The sequence below is a fragment of the Ascidiella aspersa genome, chromosome 3, assembly GCF_963924565.1.
Source record: "Ascidiella aspersa chromosome 3, kaAscAspe10.2, whole genome shotgun sequence".
NCBI classification, from domain to species: Eukaryota; Metazoa; Chordata; class Ascidiacea; order Phlebobranchia; family Ascidiidae; genus Ascidiella; species Ascidiella aspersa.
The window spans coordinates 34793744-34815381 of NC_139449.1; the positions used below are offsets into that span (position 1 = coordinate 34793744).

The following is a 21638-nucleotide window of genomic DNA, read 5'->3' on the forward strand; positions in this document are numbered from 1 at the left end:
AGAGGCTGTATTAAGGCTCGCGGCGTTTAAATAAACGCTAACGAAAGGCTGCGCGCAACTGAATCAATACTCTTCAACACTCGAAGCTTTCGAGAATATCCACTTCTGTTGTGACGCAATAATGGAATGACAAAGCAACGGTGGCTTATGTTCATTTCTCTCCTTCTTTTTTGCTTTTTCTCTCTCTTTTCTCTTTCTCGTTTTTTATTATTGTGCGCCTCTCTTTTTATGTTGCACCATGGATATAAGTGGGGTTTTGTTGAAATGGGTTTGTCCTTTAAAGAGCCAAAGGATTATTCTTCTGTACATCAGCTCCTGTTGACCATAAGTCAGCTTCGTTAAAGCAACGATGATTTACAGGGACAGAAGGGATAATGGTTTATGTCATCTTCCTGTTTGGGCAAGAGGATGACTTATGGTTAGATAACATTTAAAAAGTTGAATTTTATTTATTTTTTTGTGTTTTGCGGTAATTCTTTACTGTAAAAATTCTAGGGAAATTATATTTTAAGGTAACGGTAATTTGAATTAAGTTTGGTTACAAGTTACCTTAGAAAAACAAACGAAAATATATTTAATTGGTTGCATAAAACCATTTGAGCACTGTAACAATTAAAATAGCCCAAACTTAAATACACTTTCACTTCACTCGCAAACCAATAAGAAAGACCCGATGCTTATGGACAATTTTCGTGTTTAAAGGAGCGAAGCGTGAATACAATTAAGCCGTTATGCTGTTTTCTCTTTCAAACACTTGAGTTTGGGAATGATACACAACACCCCACCTATGTGTTACGACGTCATAACTGCTACACACAAGTTTGTTATTCACAAAAGGTAATGGATTGCCCGGTCCCATCGCATTCTCCCTTATTCTGGGCGTAGGCCGTTACCGGAAAAGAAAAATGTAAACATTTTAATATGCGAGACCGAAAAGTGATAGACATTGCCGTTAATGGTGACCTTGAAAAAAATATCCGTTTTGAAAAAAATAGTTTGATTGACAGAATGCTTATTGAAGCAAATGTTTATTAAAATACTACCTTATCCAACATAAAAGAACTCATTCCAAATCCAAATAACAACTTTAGCAAGTGTTTGTCGGTATAAAATTGCTCACAGATTTCTCTGTGCATTCAGTTTCTACTTGATATTTAAGAAATACTGTCATAAAATTATATTCTAAATAAAGTTGTAAACATATTGTTTGAATGTATTGATGTCATTTTGTTAAATGTCGATCACTGTGCTGGGGAGAGGCATCTGGGTAATTAGGAACTGACCGCTCGTAGGGTAACTCTGCAACAGAAAATAAAGTTAAAACTATGGTTAAGTTAACTTATAACCTTTTATTCAAAATTAACTTATAAATTTTATTCAAAAACGAATTTTAGGGGAAAAATACTCTCGTTTCGTATGATAATTGCGCCACTTAGATCAAATTAGCTGCAAAAATATACATTTGAAGAACCAAAATGTGCACGTTAATAACAGGGGTTTCACCTCAAGTTTCTTGATCTAAGTGGCGCAATTAACATTATGGCAAATATGTTCTTATAAACGTAACAACTTCGATCATTTGAGAATTTATCCCTTTTTTGGAATGAATGAAAACAAATATTGCAACTCCAATGAAACGTTTCATAACTATCTCTTTTATTACCTTACCGGATGTACCACCCAAACATAAATCTCTACATAATACCTCGTTTCATAACAAATCTTACGGGAGATTTTCAACAATTGCCCGAGAACTAAGTCTAGGTACATTAGAGCTCAAAAATAAATGTCAAAGCCAAAAAGGCCGAATTAATCGACATCATCTTGATAAAGATGTTACGTACTTTCATCATCAATTAAACACATTCTTTTAATTTTCTGTAAGTTTCTTTTTTTCTAATCACAATGATGATGAGGATAAACTATTAGCCTGTCTCTGAAAAGTGGAGTTTATTATACGAAACAAAAAACAAACCACAAATACTAGTGCCAATGAAAAAAAAACAACAAAGAAACTAACAATAATTGCAGATGAAGTTAAATAAAATAACTAAACACCATAAATAGAAGTATTAAAACAAAAAGCAAAGGTAACACTACACAGGTGAAAAAATAATATTGCTAAAAATGTTATTTTTTATGTTTGTATATATTTCAATAAACTTCCTGTTTCAAAACTGCAGGTTAATGATTTTTTATCCATGAACTGAAAGATCCATTCGGATTAAGTTTTTCAGCAGAACAAAGGATATCGTTTTTGGCATAAGTGCAGTATTTTGTATTTTAATGCAGTTGTCTTTAAATCTTTTTTAACCTTCGTGTTTTTTTTTTGGAACACTATATACCTAAACCGTTTTAAGTCAGCGAAACATTACTCTCTCCAGTTGTATTTAAATAATTAATTTTATGTTTTTGTTTTTTTATTTGAATAAGGTGTGAACTGACAGGCTTTTGAGAGGAAATCGCGTGAGACATAAGAGTTGGGTTATAAATAAAACTACTGTTTTGGAATTCATCATTTACCTTCTTTGTGTGACTAATTCCAAGCAGTTAGCAATAAAAGATGGGCAAAAAATGCTGGCTCCAAACAGGTTCGCACCGGAAAATATTAGCGGCGCTTTATATTGCAAAACTGTTATCGCTATAGCTGTCACACGAGCTTCGACACAAAAGGCAAAAAAGATTCGCCAAAACCCGAGTCTTAAACTTGGTGGGCGTAACCAGCAATCGGAAATGAAGGGGCCGCCAATCGCTATAAAGACCACCCATGTGATAGCTCGTTTGGAAGTCTCTTTCATAACATTCACGCCAGTCGCTTACAGCCATTAATATCTCGCGTAAGTCGCTGCTGATGATTTATTTCTGACAATGGGTTTGTGTCAATGTTGAAAAGACGTCCTAGCTAGTCGTTTCGCAATTTTGCGGTTGAAAATTTCTGAATTTTTGCGATATAATATTCATTAAACAAATTCAAATGTAATGCTTTGTCACGCACTCAAGATTTAAAGCTAAAATTTATGATTTCACATTTAACATGTTTGCATTGCCTAGTTCGCGGTTTGTGGTTAGTTTGCTTTCTTTTTCAAAAGCCCCACGTAAATAATTTTTATTTTATTATTTTTTTTTTGGGAAAAATATTTATTTTATTTTAAGCAAAAAACAAATTGGCAATACAATAACACTGTAAATTAGCGTTAAAGTTATTAGGCAAGTTACGTATATCATCGCAACTCCTAGTTAATACACCTTTGCCTATTAGCGAAGAACGCATTTTTTTCTTATTACCACTAGAGGTCTCTCGTAAGCATACGTATTTTTACACGATCCACTGATAACATATACAGTGTTTTTTAAGGTGTTTTGGGGGACCGAAACGGTCCCCCAAATTTCTTCAGCGGTTTCCCCAAATTTGGACTTGCAACTACAGTGGCTATTTTTTGGTATTTAAATGAAACACTTGCGGTCTTAAAACTACTTAGCGGTCAACCAAACCAAACCTTAAAAAAAAACCTGAACATATACACAACAAAAAAACACGCCTGTATACTTCTACAGGGATTCCAGCCATAATACTGAAATTAGGATAACTTCAACGTCGGTTAAAACACATTTGGAGTGAGACCATAATAGGACTACAACCAAACATTCGTAATAATAACGTATAAATCGGAACAGGCCTAAACCCGTCGGAATAAGACATAAATGGCCAGAATAAAGTCCATACAACATTTTACTTAACCCCAAACCCCACCCCTAAGTACTTCAATAACTCTTCTAATAATTTCAATCCTGACTCAATTTCTATCCCCACCCATTATCCGCCTATACACCTAAACAGGGACAAGCAACACGTTACTGTGAAAGCTGCGCCCTAATGGTGCCGTTTAAACTAAAGCGCCCAAACTCAACAGAAAAACGCCCGATGCCAGACAAATGACCCCCAATCGTCCCATACGCTATCCTTACAGTTTTAGGGGTAATTTTGTCCATTCAAATTTAGGACATATTCCGTAAAATTTAGGACTTATTCCGACAGATTATCTTCAGACGATTTTAAATTTTATTCTACTGTCGATATTACTGCGTATTTGGTTTATTATGTCGTTAATCCTAATGCTATGCTATTACAGAATACTCTGTACTGGATATTGTTGCCTTGTATAGGTCTCAATGTTTGCTCCCCTGTAGAGTCTATGTGTTTTGTAGGTGTATGTGTTTATATAGATCAAAGTGCCACGATAACTGGGTGTAAATATTCTTTAGATTGTCATGTCTTCCCCCCCCCCCCCTCCCATTTGAAGTCATTGTCGTGATTTACGTGTACGGCCGAGGAGATATCTTTATATTTTACACCTTCAGTTCGTCATAACTGGGTGAATTCGTGATTCATCAGAGTTTTGCTTTGTAAAATCGCCTGTTCACAATAGCTGCTTTAAAACTGAGGTAAAGGATAATGGTAGGCAACTGTTTCCGGTGTTCATGTACGTCATCAGTGGAAGTTGTTTCGTGTTTTCTGACCTAGATCAAAATCAGCGCTATGAGCATTCAAAAACGAATGTGAAGTGTCATAATACAACCTCAATTTTTATAATAAAACTGTTCGTTGAGAGTTAAGAAGTAGCCTCCTTTGTCTCCGTAAAACAGATTCCTTGAGACAAAGGAGCAGGATTTAATTGGAAATGTATATTTGAGAAAGGTTGCGAGCGAATGTAGTTGGTTGTAACTGAAGATAAACAAAGATTAGTCTTACTACAGAATTCAATTAAATAATTGGGTTCTACGATGAACCACTGTAAAGTAACTTAAAATTAACTTAAGCAGTCGAAACAATTTGTTTCAACACTTGGAAATACCATTCAGATGATTCAGTGCCTGCTTGAAAAAATCAAACAGTGGTTAAACCCAGCAAAAGTATACGCGTTAATAAACTAATATATATTTAAGTTATGCTACATTCCGCATTTTATGAACATGTTCTGAAATTCGGTGGTAAAAATTACGTAATAATGGTGTAAATTTTTAACTCGGATTCCATAAATGTAATAAATTACAATAAAGCATTGTTTGCTGTCGCTACAGTTAGTTTTTTGAAATAAAAAAAAATTGTTGGCACACGAATGTTTTGTAATGACATAGCGCTAACGTATATTTATTATAGTAGCTGTGGTGGGGTCTTTGATGTTGTTTGGTGAATAACAAACTGGGGCCTGGGTAAAAATCACTGTTCTATATACGCTGCAAATTTTTCCTCCATATATATAAATATACAGTATATCAGGTGATATTTTATTACGGAAACTACGATTTTTTTTATAATTATAAATATAATTTCCTTATACCGGTATATTGAATTCGGCAACATAGGTTAAATGTAAAGTTGTTATTAGCTGTCATGTAGAAATTTACAGTTCACACATTTAGTCTTTAACCCGAAACTCGCACAAATAGTGAAAGTTTTTAGCATTATCAGGTGTAGCATTAAGTGAAAAAAAATTCTTTAGTAGTATCAAGTATAGCAATACGAGGAAAAACAAGATATGTGCAGAAAATAAATTTTCGGCCCATATAATTCTTTAGCATTATCAGGTGTAGCATAAAGTGTGTTGAAATTTTGCGCTTTGCAATTAATGTACGCTGTACACGGCACAGTGTAGAGTAGAGTGACCTTTTTTTGCTTTAAAAAGCGAGCCACTTGGGCCATATTTTAATTACCTCATGTAATTACAAACGAAAGCTTGCCAATTAGTCTGTCGCCATTTCGAAAATTTTCAAAGAAAATCTCCTTGTCCCATTTCAAAGAAAAAGAAAAAAAAAAAAAACGGAAAAAGCTGACATAATCTGTCATCCGCAACCATTTCCCTGAACTGTATTTGCGACTCATTTTTTTTATAGGGGTGGAGCAGAAATAATTTTCTGACAGGAACGCATATAAAATTTTCAAAGATGACGTCACAAAATTACGTCATAACAAGACACCGCGAACAAGTAAAAACGGCTTAATGCATTTAAATCAAGATTTTAGTTTGTTTTTAAAAAAAAAAAAAAAAAAATTAGCGGAACTCCAACTTACTTTCACTACTGCCTAAATTTCTATCTTGGTATGACGTCACGTCATTCGTGACGCAATATTATGCGGCCGACAAGGTGTGACGTCAAACATTTCACCTCGGCTGATGATGAGCGTAAAGTTTTAATGTCCGATTCTCCTACGAATTGTCGTTTGTCAATGCACTCTGACCTTTGCACTCTTACCGTGTACATTGCAAACTTTAACTCGGCCAATTGTGGTGGGAGATAATATTTAGCATATCAAAGGGCGATTAACTGGAATAAAGCAGGGCTGATTTGTTGAAAACTAATGACGGTTTGGAGCATAATGCTGGAGGTTGTTAGACATAGTAAGCCAATACAGAAGTAGATAACAAATTTTTGCCATTATTGAACAATTCTTACGATAATAGCAAGGAATATTCTTTAGACTTATGGCCAAAGTCAGTCATTAATAAGTTCAAGTCATTTAAAAGAGGTCTATATAGTTCGCCACAAAAAAAAGCATCATCAGTCTCTTATTCAAGTAGATTCAAAAAGAAAAGTCGAAAGAATGTTTGCTCCCATTTACCTGTGAGGGCGAGGAGATATTTTAGTATTATACACATTCAGTTTGCCAATAATAGCAGGAGGTTGTAATTAGACGTGCAATAAATATCAAAGCTAATATAGATATAACGTTTCGAATAACTCTGAAAACAATTGCTGGAGGTTGTATAGTTAGACGTAGAATGAATGTCAAAGGCCATAACATAATAGGTAGCATATTTTAAACGTTTCATAACATCTGTTTAAAACTTTAAAACTATATGCTATACCTACATCTGTATAGGTTTGGATTTTCATTCTGCGTCCGAATTAGGATTTATTGTCTGCTTTGCTGTTTTGTTCTTGGTAACTTTCCTGTATCGCAGCATACGCTTTAATTACATGCAGCCAGCAGTCGCCAAATATAAGTCGGAAGAAAAAATTCTCTAATTAGAAAATTCGTGTGACCCATGTATGAAGACCGGTTAAACAACATTTTCTGAATTTTTGAGTGTATGAAGAAAATTAAAAAAAACATTTTTCTGAATTTTTTTCCAATTTTGAAGGCTTGATGGTGCGTTAAGACGAAAAATTAACTTATTCCCAGAGAACTTCTTCCCATGTAATATAATATAAAATATATCTGAAAGTTTGTAAAACTATTAAGGTGGTTTTAGCTTAAATTTAGGCTCAACGTTTTATAAAAGAAAATACCAATTTTTTTATAAGCTTTCTATTGCTTGTCTTTGAAACCTGCTTCTATAAGCCAACTGAATGATAAAAAAAAGAAATATCCTCGCCTTTACAGGTATATGACAACAATGAGTGTAAGTTGCAGTATATTCTTAAACTGTCCTGTCCTTATTGAAGCTATTTGTAAGCCAATTTATTTTAGAGAGAAAAGTCACGGTGGTTCGCAAATCTGTGGTGCACATACCACTTGTTTTCAAGTGGCACACGAGTAGTTTTTCTGTCTTAGGTGGAGTTGCAAAAAGTGAATTTAACCTACATCATTTTGCCTCTTTGTCGCTTTAAAATGGATCTATAATACTCAAAAATCTGCACCTGCGTTTTTTTTTCAGTTTTTGCATTGAGTAACGTTAGTAAAATTTATGTAAAATGGTTACGTTTGAAATCAGGTGTTAGGCTTCCACAGTGAAAATCTATTGTATTAGTCGTCTCCTACTGATGGGTATAGACCCCATGTGTGGTGGCCAAAACCTTTTATGGGGTCGCCACCACTCACCAATTCCTGCAGTTTTAGTTCTTTCATTGCGGTCGTAGTTTAAACGAGCGCAATGGGTGTATAAAAAGTGTTAAAACAAATTAAAAAAACAACATAAAAAAATCCAACTGTAAACTTCTCATGTTGGTACACATATGTAGCCACAGTTGCCTGGACTTGTGTATAATTTAAGCATCAATCGCTTGCGTTATTTAGTTCATGTATTGCTTATCTGAACCCTAGCTGGAGTCGCATGTGAACGCTGATTTCAGTTTATTTAAATTGGCGATAAAAAATATTGAAGGCCAGTGCACTAGCTAGTAAGCGACCAGAAAAGGATCAGAACCACTTGTTTATTACATTCAGCCGGGCGCAAAAAGCAAAACATCGCAAAGTTAAAAAAACTCCCCCGCAGAAAATTGGCAGACATGCCGCTTTGCCTACCTAACGATCCGCTACAAATTCAGTTCAATGTGATGTCTGAAGTCTCCGTAAAGTTTTCCTAGTCGCTGGCGGTCACAGTCACTTGAACGAAAAGCAACGCAAAATGACCTGTACCACAGAAAATTGGCGGTTTACCTAACGAGCTGTTACCAATTAGGCTCTAGCTGTTTGCATGCCTGTAAAGTTGTCCCAGTCGTTGACCTTTACAGTCATTTAAGGAAAAGTATCGCAAAATTAAAAACATTTGTTCTACAGACAATTGGCAGACGAGCCGCTTCGCTTAGATAACGATGCGCTAGCAGTTTAACTCAATGTTGTCTGTATGACGTACTTCTTGAATTTCTCCCAGTGGCTGGCCGTCACAGTCACTTGAATTGCAGCAGAGGTTACCAACCAGGGATACTCCTACCCCTTGGTACGAGATTGAACATGAACATCAGGGGGTTACGAAGTTCATTTAGCAACAGAGCCGCTTTTCAAACAGATTTCACAGTCCAGTTTTATTTTGAAATTGAAAATGATATTATGCCATTACGGCTTTTGCTTTGAAAAATCATTTACCGGTATCTATAAATAATTGAAATAACTGTCATTTAATTTCATCTTTGCTTTTTGTTGTGAAATCCCAGTTTAACGTTTAGTTAAGCTATGAAAGCAAAATAATTTAGCAATATATATCTGGAAAAAAACATCAGAATTGTTTTGGGGTGTGAACAATTAATGTTGTGACCTCACAAAGGGGTACGATTAGCCAAAAAGTTGGGAGCCCCTGAACTAGAGGATGGCGGGTCAAGGAAAGAAGGCGGTCGTAGTTTGGATGTTCCTGGCTGATTTTCTTGTCCTTGGGCCCATGAAGTGCACCGGGGTTTACTTTCTACCATTCCAACGCGAACTCGGAGCTGATTTCAAGGAAACTTCGCTGGTTTTCTCGATTATGTACGGTTGCTACTTTTTCAGCGGTAGGTCGAAAATTCGTCTAGCTGCTATCTTTTGGGGGTGAAAGGTTTTTTATTGCTTTTCAGCGATTCGATGCAAGTTGCGTTTTAACCCGAAGAAAATTTCGTTGGATAATACTAGGAAACTAAATTTTGCATTTGCGACAATAGTTTACCTTATATGTTGGTGGTATAATTAGTTTTTGTCGAAAGATTTTTTAATTCTCAATCATGTACGGATGCTAGTTTGTCAGCGCTAGGTCAAGAATTCGATTTGTTTTGAGGTGAAAGGTTTTTATTGTTTTCAAGTGTTTAGTGCAAGTTGGTTTTGGACCTCAAGTGTACAAAGAGGCCAAATTCTGCGTTTAGTTTGACTTATATGTTGGATGTTGGTGGAGTCAGTAGATATTTTCGAAAAATTTTGTTTTATTCTGGATGGTTGCTTTTTGACCTCAATGAAATCTATCATTCAGGAAAACAGACAATAGTTTACCAAACCTAAGTATAATATATGTAGACTTTGTTAAAGACTTCAAAACTACTTAGCTTGTATTCTCGAGTGTGTACGGATAATTCGTCGTCATAGGTTTCTTTTTATTTGCTTGCCAAAAAATGTACAATGATGCTAAATTTTGCTGTGGCGACAACCGTTTAACTTAACTTTTGGTAGTATAAGTACATTTTGTCGAAGATTGTAGAGCTTTTCAACGTTAGGTTGACTTGGTCAGGTCTCAGAACCGTTTCGCACTGATAGATTTTTTATTTTGTAATTTGTAAATGTCCCACTCGTCAAGATATGGGTATGTAGAAAAATTTTGCAAATGTTTTTGCAATTTGCAAGTCAAAGTTTACCTGAAAACAAATTTGCTATTTGCAGTAAAAGTTTTCGTAAACTTTCAACGTTTTGCAAAAATTAGGTTTGTTTCTTTAGCCTTCCACTTGTTTCACAAAGAATAGTTTACCTATTTTTCTAATTTGCTGCTTTTTACAATTGTTTTCCTGTTTTCTAGTTATTTAATCTGGCTATTACTATCATGCCGTAATTTCAATTGTCCGCTCGTAAATGATTCACAATGTTTATGTGTGCAAATTGAGTAAAATAGTTTACGCTTTTTCTTAGAAAAAACAAACAAGAAACTTTAAGATCATTAGTCACGATGATATCTATCCAGTAGTGGAATTTTGTTTTGCAGGTCCAATTGCCACTTTATCCTGTACAGTGTTGGGCTACAGGAGAACTTCTCTGCTTGGTTCAATACTTTGTGGGGCTGGGGTCTGTCTGTCTTGCCTTGCAACTTCAGTAGGGATACTGTACATCACGCTTGGGGTATTTCTGGGTAAGTAGGCCTATGTGAGGACGCCAGTTTCATTTTTGGTTTCTAGGTTAAAATGGAATATTAAAAGGTAAATCAGATATTTAACCTATTTTAATGGCGGTGATATTGGGTGCATTTTGCTTTAGCAGGAACGGAGCAGGCCTTTTAGAGACCCTAAGCCACGGATATCCAACACTTTATTATAGTGGGCCGCATTGACACTTGAAATAATTTAATGGGCCGCAGAACTTTTTTAATGGGCCGCAGATTTAATGGGCCGCAGAAAAAATCCATCTTTTTGGCCCCCCAAAAAAATTTTCGGCTGGCTACGCCACTGGGTTTAAGATGATACTTGAGAAAGAAAAAAAGAAAAAAAATATTCCATGGGGCTAACATTGATGTCTGAGTCATCTGACCAACTCGAATTATTTCATTAAACACTGAGACACCATTAAAAATTCGGCTATAAATTTATGTGGTGCCCCTTCCCTTGGTGCCCTAAGCACGTGCTTGTTTTGCTTAACGGTTAATCAAGCCCTGCATAGTGGTATAAGTTTTCTATTTATGTTCTCTAATCGACCTGATATCAGACCAATTTAAACACGCTGGTCGAAATATTAGTAAAATTGTACACTAACTGTGCAAACAAAGCGTTTTAGTTAATACTTTGTTCGTCACGTTGAGGTTTGTGGACAAATATGACCTACTTAGTGTGGAAAAATTATTCACCAGGTCAAACAGCACAATCGTGTATGACGTAATAAAGTGACCAACAAGGGAAAACAGCTGTTGTGTCAAGAAAACTAGTTTTGTCGTAAACAACCGCAGAAAAAAACACCAGTCAGCACATAGGGCCAAAATTTCGAACCACATGTTGTTGCAGCTGAGCCTCTTATAATTACATAAGGCCTCGAGCGGAAAATTGCCTTGAAAGTTATCTCGAAGAACTGTCATTGCCCGAGAAAACTTGTTTTCAAAAGATTTTGTTTCATTATTTCCATCTAGGAATTCACATTAATATGGGATCGGAGCTCAAACCCAAATCCAGTATCGCTACACGAGTCGAAACGTTACATAATCAGTTGCCCGAGCATTATTTTAACTTACCAAGTGTAGGGTGTTGTAAAAAAGTCATTTTGAAATGACTTCTAACGTCAAATCATTTGCAAAAATATCAAGTCAAGACCAAGCCCAAGTCATTGTCATAGCAAGTTAGGTCAAAGTCAACTGATTTGCATCAAAACAAAACTATTAACTATTAAAGTGGTAACTTATCCGTTTCTAACCATTTTTATAAATTTTTAATAGGCAACAAAAACGTAACTTTTAGCGAGCAATCTGTTTTACAAGTTCAAATTGGGGTGAAAAACTAAACCCAATTTTACCAAAATGATTGAATTGCACCCAAGTTTAAATCAAGTCGTTTGCCTCACTGAGTTAAGTCGAAGTTAAGCAATTTAGAAACAGTGACTTAAGTTCAAGTCATTGATTTAAGTAAAGTCATTAAAACACTGAAAGTGGACGAACCAGGGTTTAAAATAGTGTCATTTTTTCACCCTAATGCATGAACAATTTTTGAGATGACCTCACAAAATTACCTCTTAACTAGACGTATTTAACTAGTAACCTCAGGAGACTTGGGTTTTTTCGCCTGATGTAGTGCACAAATATGCAACTGAAACCCTAGTTTAATTGCATTCAAGTGGGCGGTGAACTGACTTTGCGAAAAAATGAAATAGCCTGATGAATAAAAGACATTTTTTACCGATACTATGAAAAAGTATTTACCGAAACACCGTTCTGGACCGTTACCGCTTGCTTTTACCATAGAAACAAAACATAAAAAATATTTGTTCTGTCATGTGTACGAGCCAGTTATTTAGCGATTTAACTTGTAGCTGACTTGCTCTAAAGTATCGGTTGAATTAGGCAACTGATGACTTGGACTGGGATTTGACTTGCTATTTTGTGAAAAGGCTCGACTTGGGGTTGTTTCACCACTGACTTGAACAGGACTAGATTGGTTCAAACTTGACTAGACGCGTGAACGTCTAGTGTGGGCGTCTGGCGTCTAACGGCTAACGTCGTCCAGTCCACACATAACACGTTGCCAGCGTTAACGGCAAATTTCCTCGCTTCTAACCGAAAGCGTCAAAGTTGAAATATTTCAATTTTTCCGCAACCGAAAGCGTTTTAAAAAAACGTTTTACGTTAACGCTAGACGCGTCTAGTGTGAACCAGCCTTTAAGTCATTTTGAAATGACTTGTTCACAACACTGTTGTTTTCTTATCAGGTGTAGGAGCCTGCTGTGTGCTGACTCCGATGCACGCCTTACTCGGGCAGCTCTACACCACAAAACGCCCGCTGGTCAACAACGTAGTCACCTTGGGCGGGACAATCGCCAGTATACCCCTAAGTCTGGTCGCCCAGCTCTGGATCGATTGGTACGGTTGGCGTGGCTCGCTGTTGCTGCTCGGGGGAATCACCCTAAACGCCGTGCCGGTTGTCATGGCAGCCATGAGCGTAGCTGCGAAATGCGACGCTGAAGAATTCGCCGCAAAGCGAAGAACTTTTGACACAGACCTGCTGAAATCGGGCGGCTTTATGCTGTTTTGCCTTGCGTGCGGCCTTCACTCGGCGAGCGCAACTGTGGTAAAGACCTACCTTATACGCTACGCCCAATCGCGCGGCGTTGGCGACCTGCAAGCGGCTGGACTTGCAGCTATCAAGAGCGCTGTTATAATCGCCCTGAAGCCGATAGTAGGCTACCTTTCAAGCTGTACGCATATCGGCCCACTTAAAGTGCGCAGGTCCTATCTCCTGGCAGCGAGCATATTATTACAGTCGTTCACAACAGCAGCCCTTCCTTTTCTATCCGAAGCAGTGGCGCTGGCAGCTGTTGTAGTTGCCTATGCAATGTGCGCTGGCGCAGTAGGAGCCCTACCCATGACTTTGCTGTCGGATTTATTCGGTTCCGAACGCCTTACAACCTCCCTGGCCATCCGCTCGGTGGCGGTAGGTGCCCTGTCCATGGCCAGTCCGCCCCTGGTCGGCCTAGCCATTGACGTCACCGGTTCCTATGACGCCGCCTTTTTTACCTGCACCGCAATGGCTGCGGCTTCTAGCGCTCTTTTCTTTTTTACCGAGGTCTGTAGGCGCGCGCCGAAAAGCGAAGAAACGGCGACTGGTGAACTGGTCGACGTTATGGCGTCTGGGAACTTGGGGTAGCTAAAACAGTAGGGCTGACTATATGCCTTATTTGGTGAAAATTAATTATCCTTAGGGCGTCGACGGGAATTTAAAGTAAGACGGACTCTAGTATTTTAGATACCGGTAGCAACAATGTGTAAACAAGCCATTTTGAAATGAATAAAGCCCCCAGGTCCAAGTCAACTCACTTTGAATAAATAACAAGTCAAGTCCCAGAAAAGTCACAATTAGAGCAAGCCATTCGCAAGTCAAGTCCGTGTCATAAAATTTAAAAGTTGAGCTATTAAAATTTGGCTATGCAGTAGCCTAACTCAACTATAAAATACCGCAAAGTGCCACAAATTGTTTTATGTGCAAAACTTAGAACAAATAGAAAAAATGCTTAATGAAAACACATTCATTTCAGCACCAGTCTTTTGTCTGAAACACTCAATTCAAGTCAAGTCATTTGTCCAAAAGAGTAGCTGAAACAAGGGCGATGTTTTCGCATGTTGTTTCTTTAAACTTGTTACCCATAAGAGCTTGAAGGTGTTTAATTTGTTTGTTTTGATCTTTTCGATTATATTAGGCACATAGGCAATTGAGATCGAAATTAACTCCATTTAAGGGTTATAAAAAATGTCGCTTTGAAGCTTTTTGAACGGTATCGCGTATGAACTAGGGATGTCCGATCATATCAGAGTCGATTCCCGATGCCAAGTTGTAGTATCGCTACTAGACCGATGCTAGGGCGGTGCCGATCGGATACCGAATTAATGTAGGTTTTTAGCCATATGTTCCCATAAGTGTGTATGTATTTACTAAGAAAGTAAATAAATTATCGCTAGCTAAAGCTGGATAAGCCTATGCCTGAACTGTGGTTGTTTCGTTGTTTTTCTGTGAGAATAAAATAATATATTTACAATGTACTTGTGTTGTAGTAAAGGGGAGAATTGTTGTCGCATGATGGCGCAACGGAGAATAACATGTAGCGATCAAAACCGAGATAAAAGGCATACGAAAAAAATATAATTAGAATACCAATTAAAAAAAAATATGAATGATAATGTAGGGGATATACTACGTGAGTAATGAATGACTAAAACAATAAAATAGGTCAGAATAGATCGATCAGCAAGAAAATTTACCAAGCAATTTCAATCCATTGGATTTTATTGATGAAGATTTCCTGTATAGGTTATCGAAACGTCAGTAAATAAAATAAAAAAGTTCGATGCTTGTACACACAGTATTCATTCAACGACAGTAAAAGAATTAGTTTTAAGCAACTATATTTATTTCGGGCGCTAAGCTTCGCATAAAAGTAAAAACGTTGACAAGCGTCGGCTATATCTGCAATGCAATTTAACCAAAGAGATTTGGATTAAAAGGGGTACAAATATATGCTAGAAAAACGTTTGCTAACTTACAGATCAAATATAAAGCACGCTTGTTTGCTTAAAAATACGATATAATATTCATAATTCAACGGCAACCGGCCACAAAACGGTCGAGTAACTGGGTCACGCATGAGTAGTTTGGCTAGCGTGGGAACTTTAAGCTTTGTTTATTTACGTTTGGCAAAAATTTGGAAGTTTTGTGCAGCAGCCATGGTATTTTAAAAGTAATAGGGTAAGTTTAAAGTGTTTTGTAACGTAAATGTTTAACGCCAATCCCAAAAATAGAATTATTGTTTAAATATTTGGCTCTTGTTTTAAAAGTAGTTATAAAGTTAAAATTATCTATTTCTTAAAAAATAGTTTTTTCCAGATACACACTCACTCGTTATTATGTTAGAACTGATGTAAACATTTTGTAAAATTATTTTGATTATTTGTTTTTAATTCACTTTTTAGCATTACCTGACTTAAATAGCATTTTGCATTTGTTTTATATTTATACTTCAATTAAAATTGTAAATCACTTCATTAGAATAAAGCTTGTTGCTTTGTTTTATCAAGAATCATTGACTCATATTATATTTCAAGCACATAATACAGCTCTTCTGTAAAACATAAAAATAAAGACCTGACATAGACATCAAGGGTGTAATAATGCCAAAACAATTTTGCTTTATAAATTGTAAATCAACAAATTGAAGTCTGTATAATCCAAACATGAAATCTGTTTTACAGAAATAACAATAAAAAATCTGTTGAATTTGGAAAATGAGTTAACATAGCAAATATAATAACACAGAAAATACTCTCTAAAATGGAAGAAGATTCAGCCACATTCTTGACCGAACCATTGGAGGATCGACCTCTCCATTCAAGCAGGGAAAGTGAGATGAAAAAACTCATCAAAGAATTCCGCGGACTCTACAAAGAAAAGTTGGCAAGACTTGAGCATAACTCGGAAACAGACACCACAGATGTGATTAAGGTGAGTTTTATTGGAAGTTTTCACCCCCTTTTTGTCTATTTTAAACAATGCAAACATACAAACTTTTACCAAGTCTTTATAGTTATGTATTATGAAATTTATTTATTTTGAAATGTTTAAACTCTGTTGGGCATTACATGATATAAAATATTATAATTATTTTGTTATAATTAATTTAAAAAATCTTCCAATAATAAAAATTTATAAGCAAAGCATAATTTTTAAGGAGCAGTAATAAATAATTTATTAAAGATTTAATTTTTAGGTGATTTAGTTATTTTGGTGTGGAAAGTATTAACGGAAAAGAATCTTATATTTATTTTTAAACTTGGCATGTTAAATAATCCAAAAAAAACGTAAAAAAAAATTAAAAAATCTTCGGAAAATAACTATTCATTAACGAAGCGTAATTTGTAACGAGCGGTAAGCAGGCACTCATAATTTGTAGCGCTACTCAACGCGCTCTCCAAAAATGTAGCTGATATCTAGGTTTTAACCCAGCTGTGGTATGTCAAAGCATGAAAAGGGTGTTAGTGCCACTTGAGAATGGCTTTTACAATATCTGAACCAACTGGGCCACTAATGGAAACAGTGTTTGCTTATTCATTTATGTATTTATTCAGATGAAAATGCGCGTAATGAAGTCGTACGTGGTTGATCTGTCGGAACAGAATGAAGTGCTCGTACAAACAATCGAGGATATGGAAATGGAGGGAAACGACAGGTATTTGAAATTATGCGCCGATTAATAGATATCCTAATTTTAATCAGTTCAAATTATTTGTTTGTTTTATTAAGGCATACCTAACTTTTCTTTCAAAATTAAAAAAATTTGTTTAGCAGGTATTTTTAATGATGCACATTTGCTGATTAATAGACTGATAATTATTGTTTGTTTACTTTATTTAGCATTAGTAGTTATATTAGTTTGTTTAGTTTTAGTACTTTAGTGGTTCACCAGTGAGAGCTTTGTTTTATTTGAGAATTGAGTTATTTGATTGGCTGATTAATAGAGTCTGTTAACATCATTCACTAGAAACTATTTGTTTGTTTTCTTAAGGCATGACTAACTTTCTTGTCAAAATTGAAAAATTTTGTTTGAAAAACTTGGTACACAGGACAGGTATTTTAAATGCCCTGCTCAATAATAGAGTTTATTTACTTTGTTTAGCAATATTAGTTTGTTTACTTTTTTGGTACTATAGTAGTTTTAAATTGGTCTAGTCGTGACAATTTTGTTTTATTTACAAATTCTGTTAAGTCTTTCTTTTTTCTTACTTTTATGGTTTAGTAGGATTTTAGTTTATGTTGGCTGCCATTTTTTCATTCATAATGCAATACTTACGCTAATGATTGTAATTTTGTATTTTGTCAAATCAAAAAACAATTTGCACATGTGTTGTGGTGAATACAATATATATATATATATATATATATATATATATATCACAATAATAAATTATTTATTTGAATTTTTACTTTTCAGAGTAAACGAACTTGAATCCAGAATGGCTGGATATATAAAGGATTGTGATGAAGCAACGTTAAGAGCAAATGATCTGGAAGATGAAATTACTTTGTTAAAGAGAGAAAATTTGAAACTGCAGGAGAAATTTGATGTAAGATATATTGTGATTTAATATTTTGTGCGATATCACAAAACAGACTTAAGATTGAAAGAAACACCTTTATATCTAATTTGCTTATCAATTAACAATACAATCACTCTCATACAGAAAAAAAGAACCATAAATCCATTTTTTTGCATTTTTGTCAATTTTTCCTTGTTTCTGAAAATCTTTTAATTAAACCACAATATAAATTTTTGTTCTAGGATTATTTGTATAGATCTCCATCACAGCAATCAAATAAAGATCTGAGCTATGATATTAACAACTTGGCAAAGTTTATCCTACATGCAAAGTCTACCGGAGAATGGAAGGTTTAACTGTATTTTAATATATTGTTCAGGAAATGGTTTAAAATGTATTTCTAAGTTTTCTGATGTAGAAAGGTTTAATAGAACCACAAGAAATTAAAAGTCATTACCAGTTTAAACTCTTTAAAATATAGGTTAAATCTACTTTAAAAATAGAGGTAAATAAACAAAATATATGTGCTTATGTTTGATTTGTCAATATCTATTGAATGCACTTAGTTCAAAAATACAGCTTATTGAATGTTTTTTTATAAACATGTTTTTATTTTTTTTATGTGCGTTTTATTAAGTTTTATTACAAGTTATTGATCATATTTTCGGAACTTGTTGTAGTTTGACAACATTCAGCTGAAGACAACGTCAACACAAGAATTGTTTGGGGATCCATCAAAGCTAAGGTTGTTTGTTTTTGCTTTATTAAATGTATCTTTATAACAATAACAATATTAAGTTTGATGTTGACAAAATCAAATCATTAATAAAATGCATCTGTAGTGGATTTATTATGAGTTTACCAGTGACATTTTTTATTTAAAATTAATGATAAAATGTTTGCTTTAGCTGTGCGACTTGCAAACCAGAAGATGGCTAATGAATGTATATTTCAATTTTTTTAATGTTGTTTAATATGATCCCCGAAAATGCTATAAAAAAGCCAGGCGCTAAACCGTTCGACGATCATAAAGGACACTCGAACAATAGATAAGTGTTTCATACACATGTTAACAAGTTGTTACACGTCCCCACAGACACGAGACGTAAATAAAAGGGATTTCAAATTTCCTGCCACAACCCAGGCGCTTAATCCTATTGGTTGGCCTTTGGCTGGTAGACTTCCATAATACAATGGGTAATCTGCTCATACAAAAGATTCCCCTTCAATGGTTTATTTCATGCGGGGCGCTGGGCTTTTGTCCCAATAGCTTGTAAACTTTTGGCACATGCCTTACAATGGAGAAAATACTATGTGGTGAAAAATCTTTAACACTTTTATTTTAATTCTTTATTCATACAAACTTAGCACACCTTAATTTTATCAATTATTTTTTTTTAATTTAATAATCTTAATTTTTTCTTTAGAGAATTTTTTTAAGAATTCTCACAACTTGGTTTCAGGTTGCTAAACACAATAGTGTTGTAAATTTTTTGCTCATGCGTTACATAGGAGGGAATACTATGTAATATAAACTTTTAACAATTTTCTTGATTCTTTATTTGTACAAAAATATTGGCAGTATGGATGTCGAAATCTTACTAAAAAATTTGTAATGGAAAGTTATCAGCACACCATAATTTCATTAGTGTTTTTTTTTAATCTAAAGTCATCATTTTTTACAATTGATGATTTTTACTAGGAAATGTTGGCAATGCTTAGAACTTGGTTTCAGGTTTCAAAACATAATAGTGTTTTAAACTTTGATGAAAATTATTTTTGAAAATCTTGAACACTTTTATTAATTCTATTTGGTAAAAATCTTGAACAGTTTTATTAATTCTTTATATATACAATAAAATTGGCAGTATGAATGTAAAAATCTTCCTAAATAATTGAAATCGTCATTTTTTATTTATAAGTTTTTTTATTAGGAAATGTTAGGAAAAAAACTTGGTGTACTGTTTCTAAACATAACAGTGTTTCAATTTGTTGCTTCAAATTGATTCCAAAGAGTTGTCATCTTTCTTTAATCAACACAACATTGATCTTTTGTTATGCAGTGGATTACTTATAGTTGTAGGGAATAGTATTTTAAATGAATCAGTTCTTCAAATGTAGTTGATAAAATGCTTTTTTTATTATATAAATATTTGTTAAACAAAGCAAATCAGTTTTCATTAAAACACAATTTTCCCTGAAACTGCCATTTAAACAAAATACACAACATACAGCATTTATGCATTTAATTTATGTATACCTAACAGTGGCAATCAAAAATGAGGAATCCCGGCTTGACGCTATTCTAGTAGTCTAACAATAGAGAATGTGGGGCGGCTGTTTTTGTGTTTACCCACAAACAATAAACTACAAACAAAAGATTGGAAGTAACCTAAACTGGGCTATCACAAATAAACCCATTCCAATTGGAGTACTTTACCAATCAGTTGTTAGTACAATTCACTTCTATGCGTAAGTTTAAGCTAGTCCTCTCTGTTTTAGACGGTTGTTAGTTAGAATGGCTTTGTAAGCTAATTAGATTAATCTTTATTGAATTAAGGTTGTATTGTGATTAGAAAGGATTTCAGTTAGGAAGAAAAAATAGCTAAACTGTTTAAATTTTGTGATGATTTTGTTTAGTTCACAATTGCTATTATGGAATAGTTTTTAAAATGATTTATAGCCAACATTTTTTATGGGCAGAAACCAATTTTTTGCATATTTTAAACATGTTTTGGTTATTGTTTTTCAAGCACCTTATAATTAATGTGAACTTGGTAAATATTCTATATATTCTGCTTAAATAAGGAAAACATATTCCAATATCTTTGGAAAATAACCGCTTCGCTTTTCTAACAATGTTTGACATTTAAAAAACAGAAAACCTAATAATATTTTTTTACAATTGAAAAACTATTGTTTCTTGCATTGAAAAAACGTTACACATGTTGCCCATTGAATGATATAACAGTTTTCAAACTGCTTTATAGCCAACCTTTTTTCATTATTGTAAGCCAATTTTTATAGAGATTTTTGGGTTAAAATAAGTTTCAAATTGCCTTGTTTGATTTGCACTTGGTTTATACTGTGTGTGTTTTTTTTAAACTCCCATTAGATTTTTAAATCAACTGTTTTTTTCCTGACAATAGTTTACATTATTAAGACCTTAAAATTAAGCTCTGCATTTGAAAGTTGAAAGTATAGTTTATACTGTTCCTTGAAGTGAAAAAGCCGTTACACATAATTAATAGCGTCTCTTTGACTTGAGCAAACACAAGTAGGCAGTTCTGTGAAAGTAATCGCGGATTCCATTTAATGTTTACCGAGCAAACAGATTTGAAACTGAAGTGTGTAAGCTTAACTCTGTTTTTTCAAAGTACCGTCAGACATAAATATTAAAGCATTTAGGCGGCTATTTCAAATTGTAAAACCATTTGGTTGAAGTTGCTTTGAAGTGATTAAGAAATTAAGCTCAAATATATTTAAGTTTTCCTGAGCTCCTGAGTAAGTGACTACAGCCGAATATTTTTTTGAAAACGTTTTTTAGCTGGACAGTTGAATTTAAATTATGCCTGCTAATATCATTTACTATTCTGGGAAATAGGTAAAGGTTGATTGATCTATACATAAATGTTGAAAATGTTTGAGTCCTACCTATTATGTGCACTGTACAACCGGTTGTGACATTTAATGTAAAGTAGTTAGTTTTGTTAAATATAAGTGTTTAATGTTTTTGAAACACTTTTTAGAGAACCCGCAGTTAAGTTAAGGGATGATGGCCTGAAATTTCAAGTTGGAACTTTGCAACGAGAGCTCGAAGAAAAAGAAGGGCTGATTGGAGAATTGCAAGCAGAATTAAAGAAGCTCTCGTCAAATTTTGAGCATTCAAGAATAGCAGCCATGGTAAGAGTATTATTGTCAATTTAGTTTGAGGAGCATTTAAACTCAATAGCTAGTTTACATCCATTAAAAGTT

General features: G+C 34.5%; 2 protein-coding genes across 2 annotated transcripts in view; both read left to right on the forward strand.

Moving 5' to 3' along the window:
- The first annotated feature begins 9026 nt into the window (after positions 1-9026).
- Positions 9027-13725, forward strand: LOC146162687 (monocarboxylate transporter 4-like). Its single transcript, XM_083385270.1, has 3 exons — positions 9027-9204; positions 10374-10517; positions 12791-13725. The coding sequence occupies exons 1-3, from the start codon at positions 9027-9029 to the stop codon at positions 13723-13725; spliced, it is 1257 nt and encodes a 418-aa protein (XP_083241396.1).
- Positions 13726-15836: 2111 nt separating this feature from the next.
- LOC146162688 (uncharacterized) overlaps positions 15837-21638 on the forward strand; it is a 60278-nt gene continuing 54476 nt past the window's right edge. The window contains 7 exon segments of the mRNA XM_083383486.1: positions 15837-16071; positions 16695-16795; positions 17558-17690; positions 17906-18013; positions 18344-18411; positions 20779-20793; positions 21434-21566. Coding sequence (XP_083239612.1) covers positions 15901-16071; positions 16695-16795; positions 17558-17690; positions 17906-18013; positions 18344-18411; positions 20779-20793; positions 21434-21566 — 729 coding nt within the window. The 5' untranslated portion in view covers positions 15837-15900.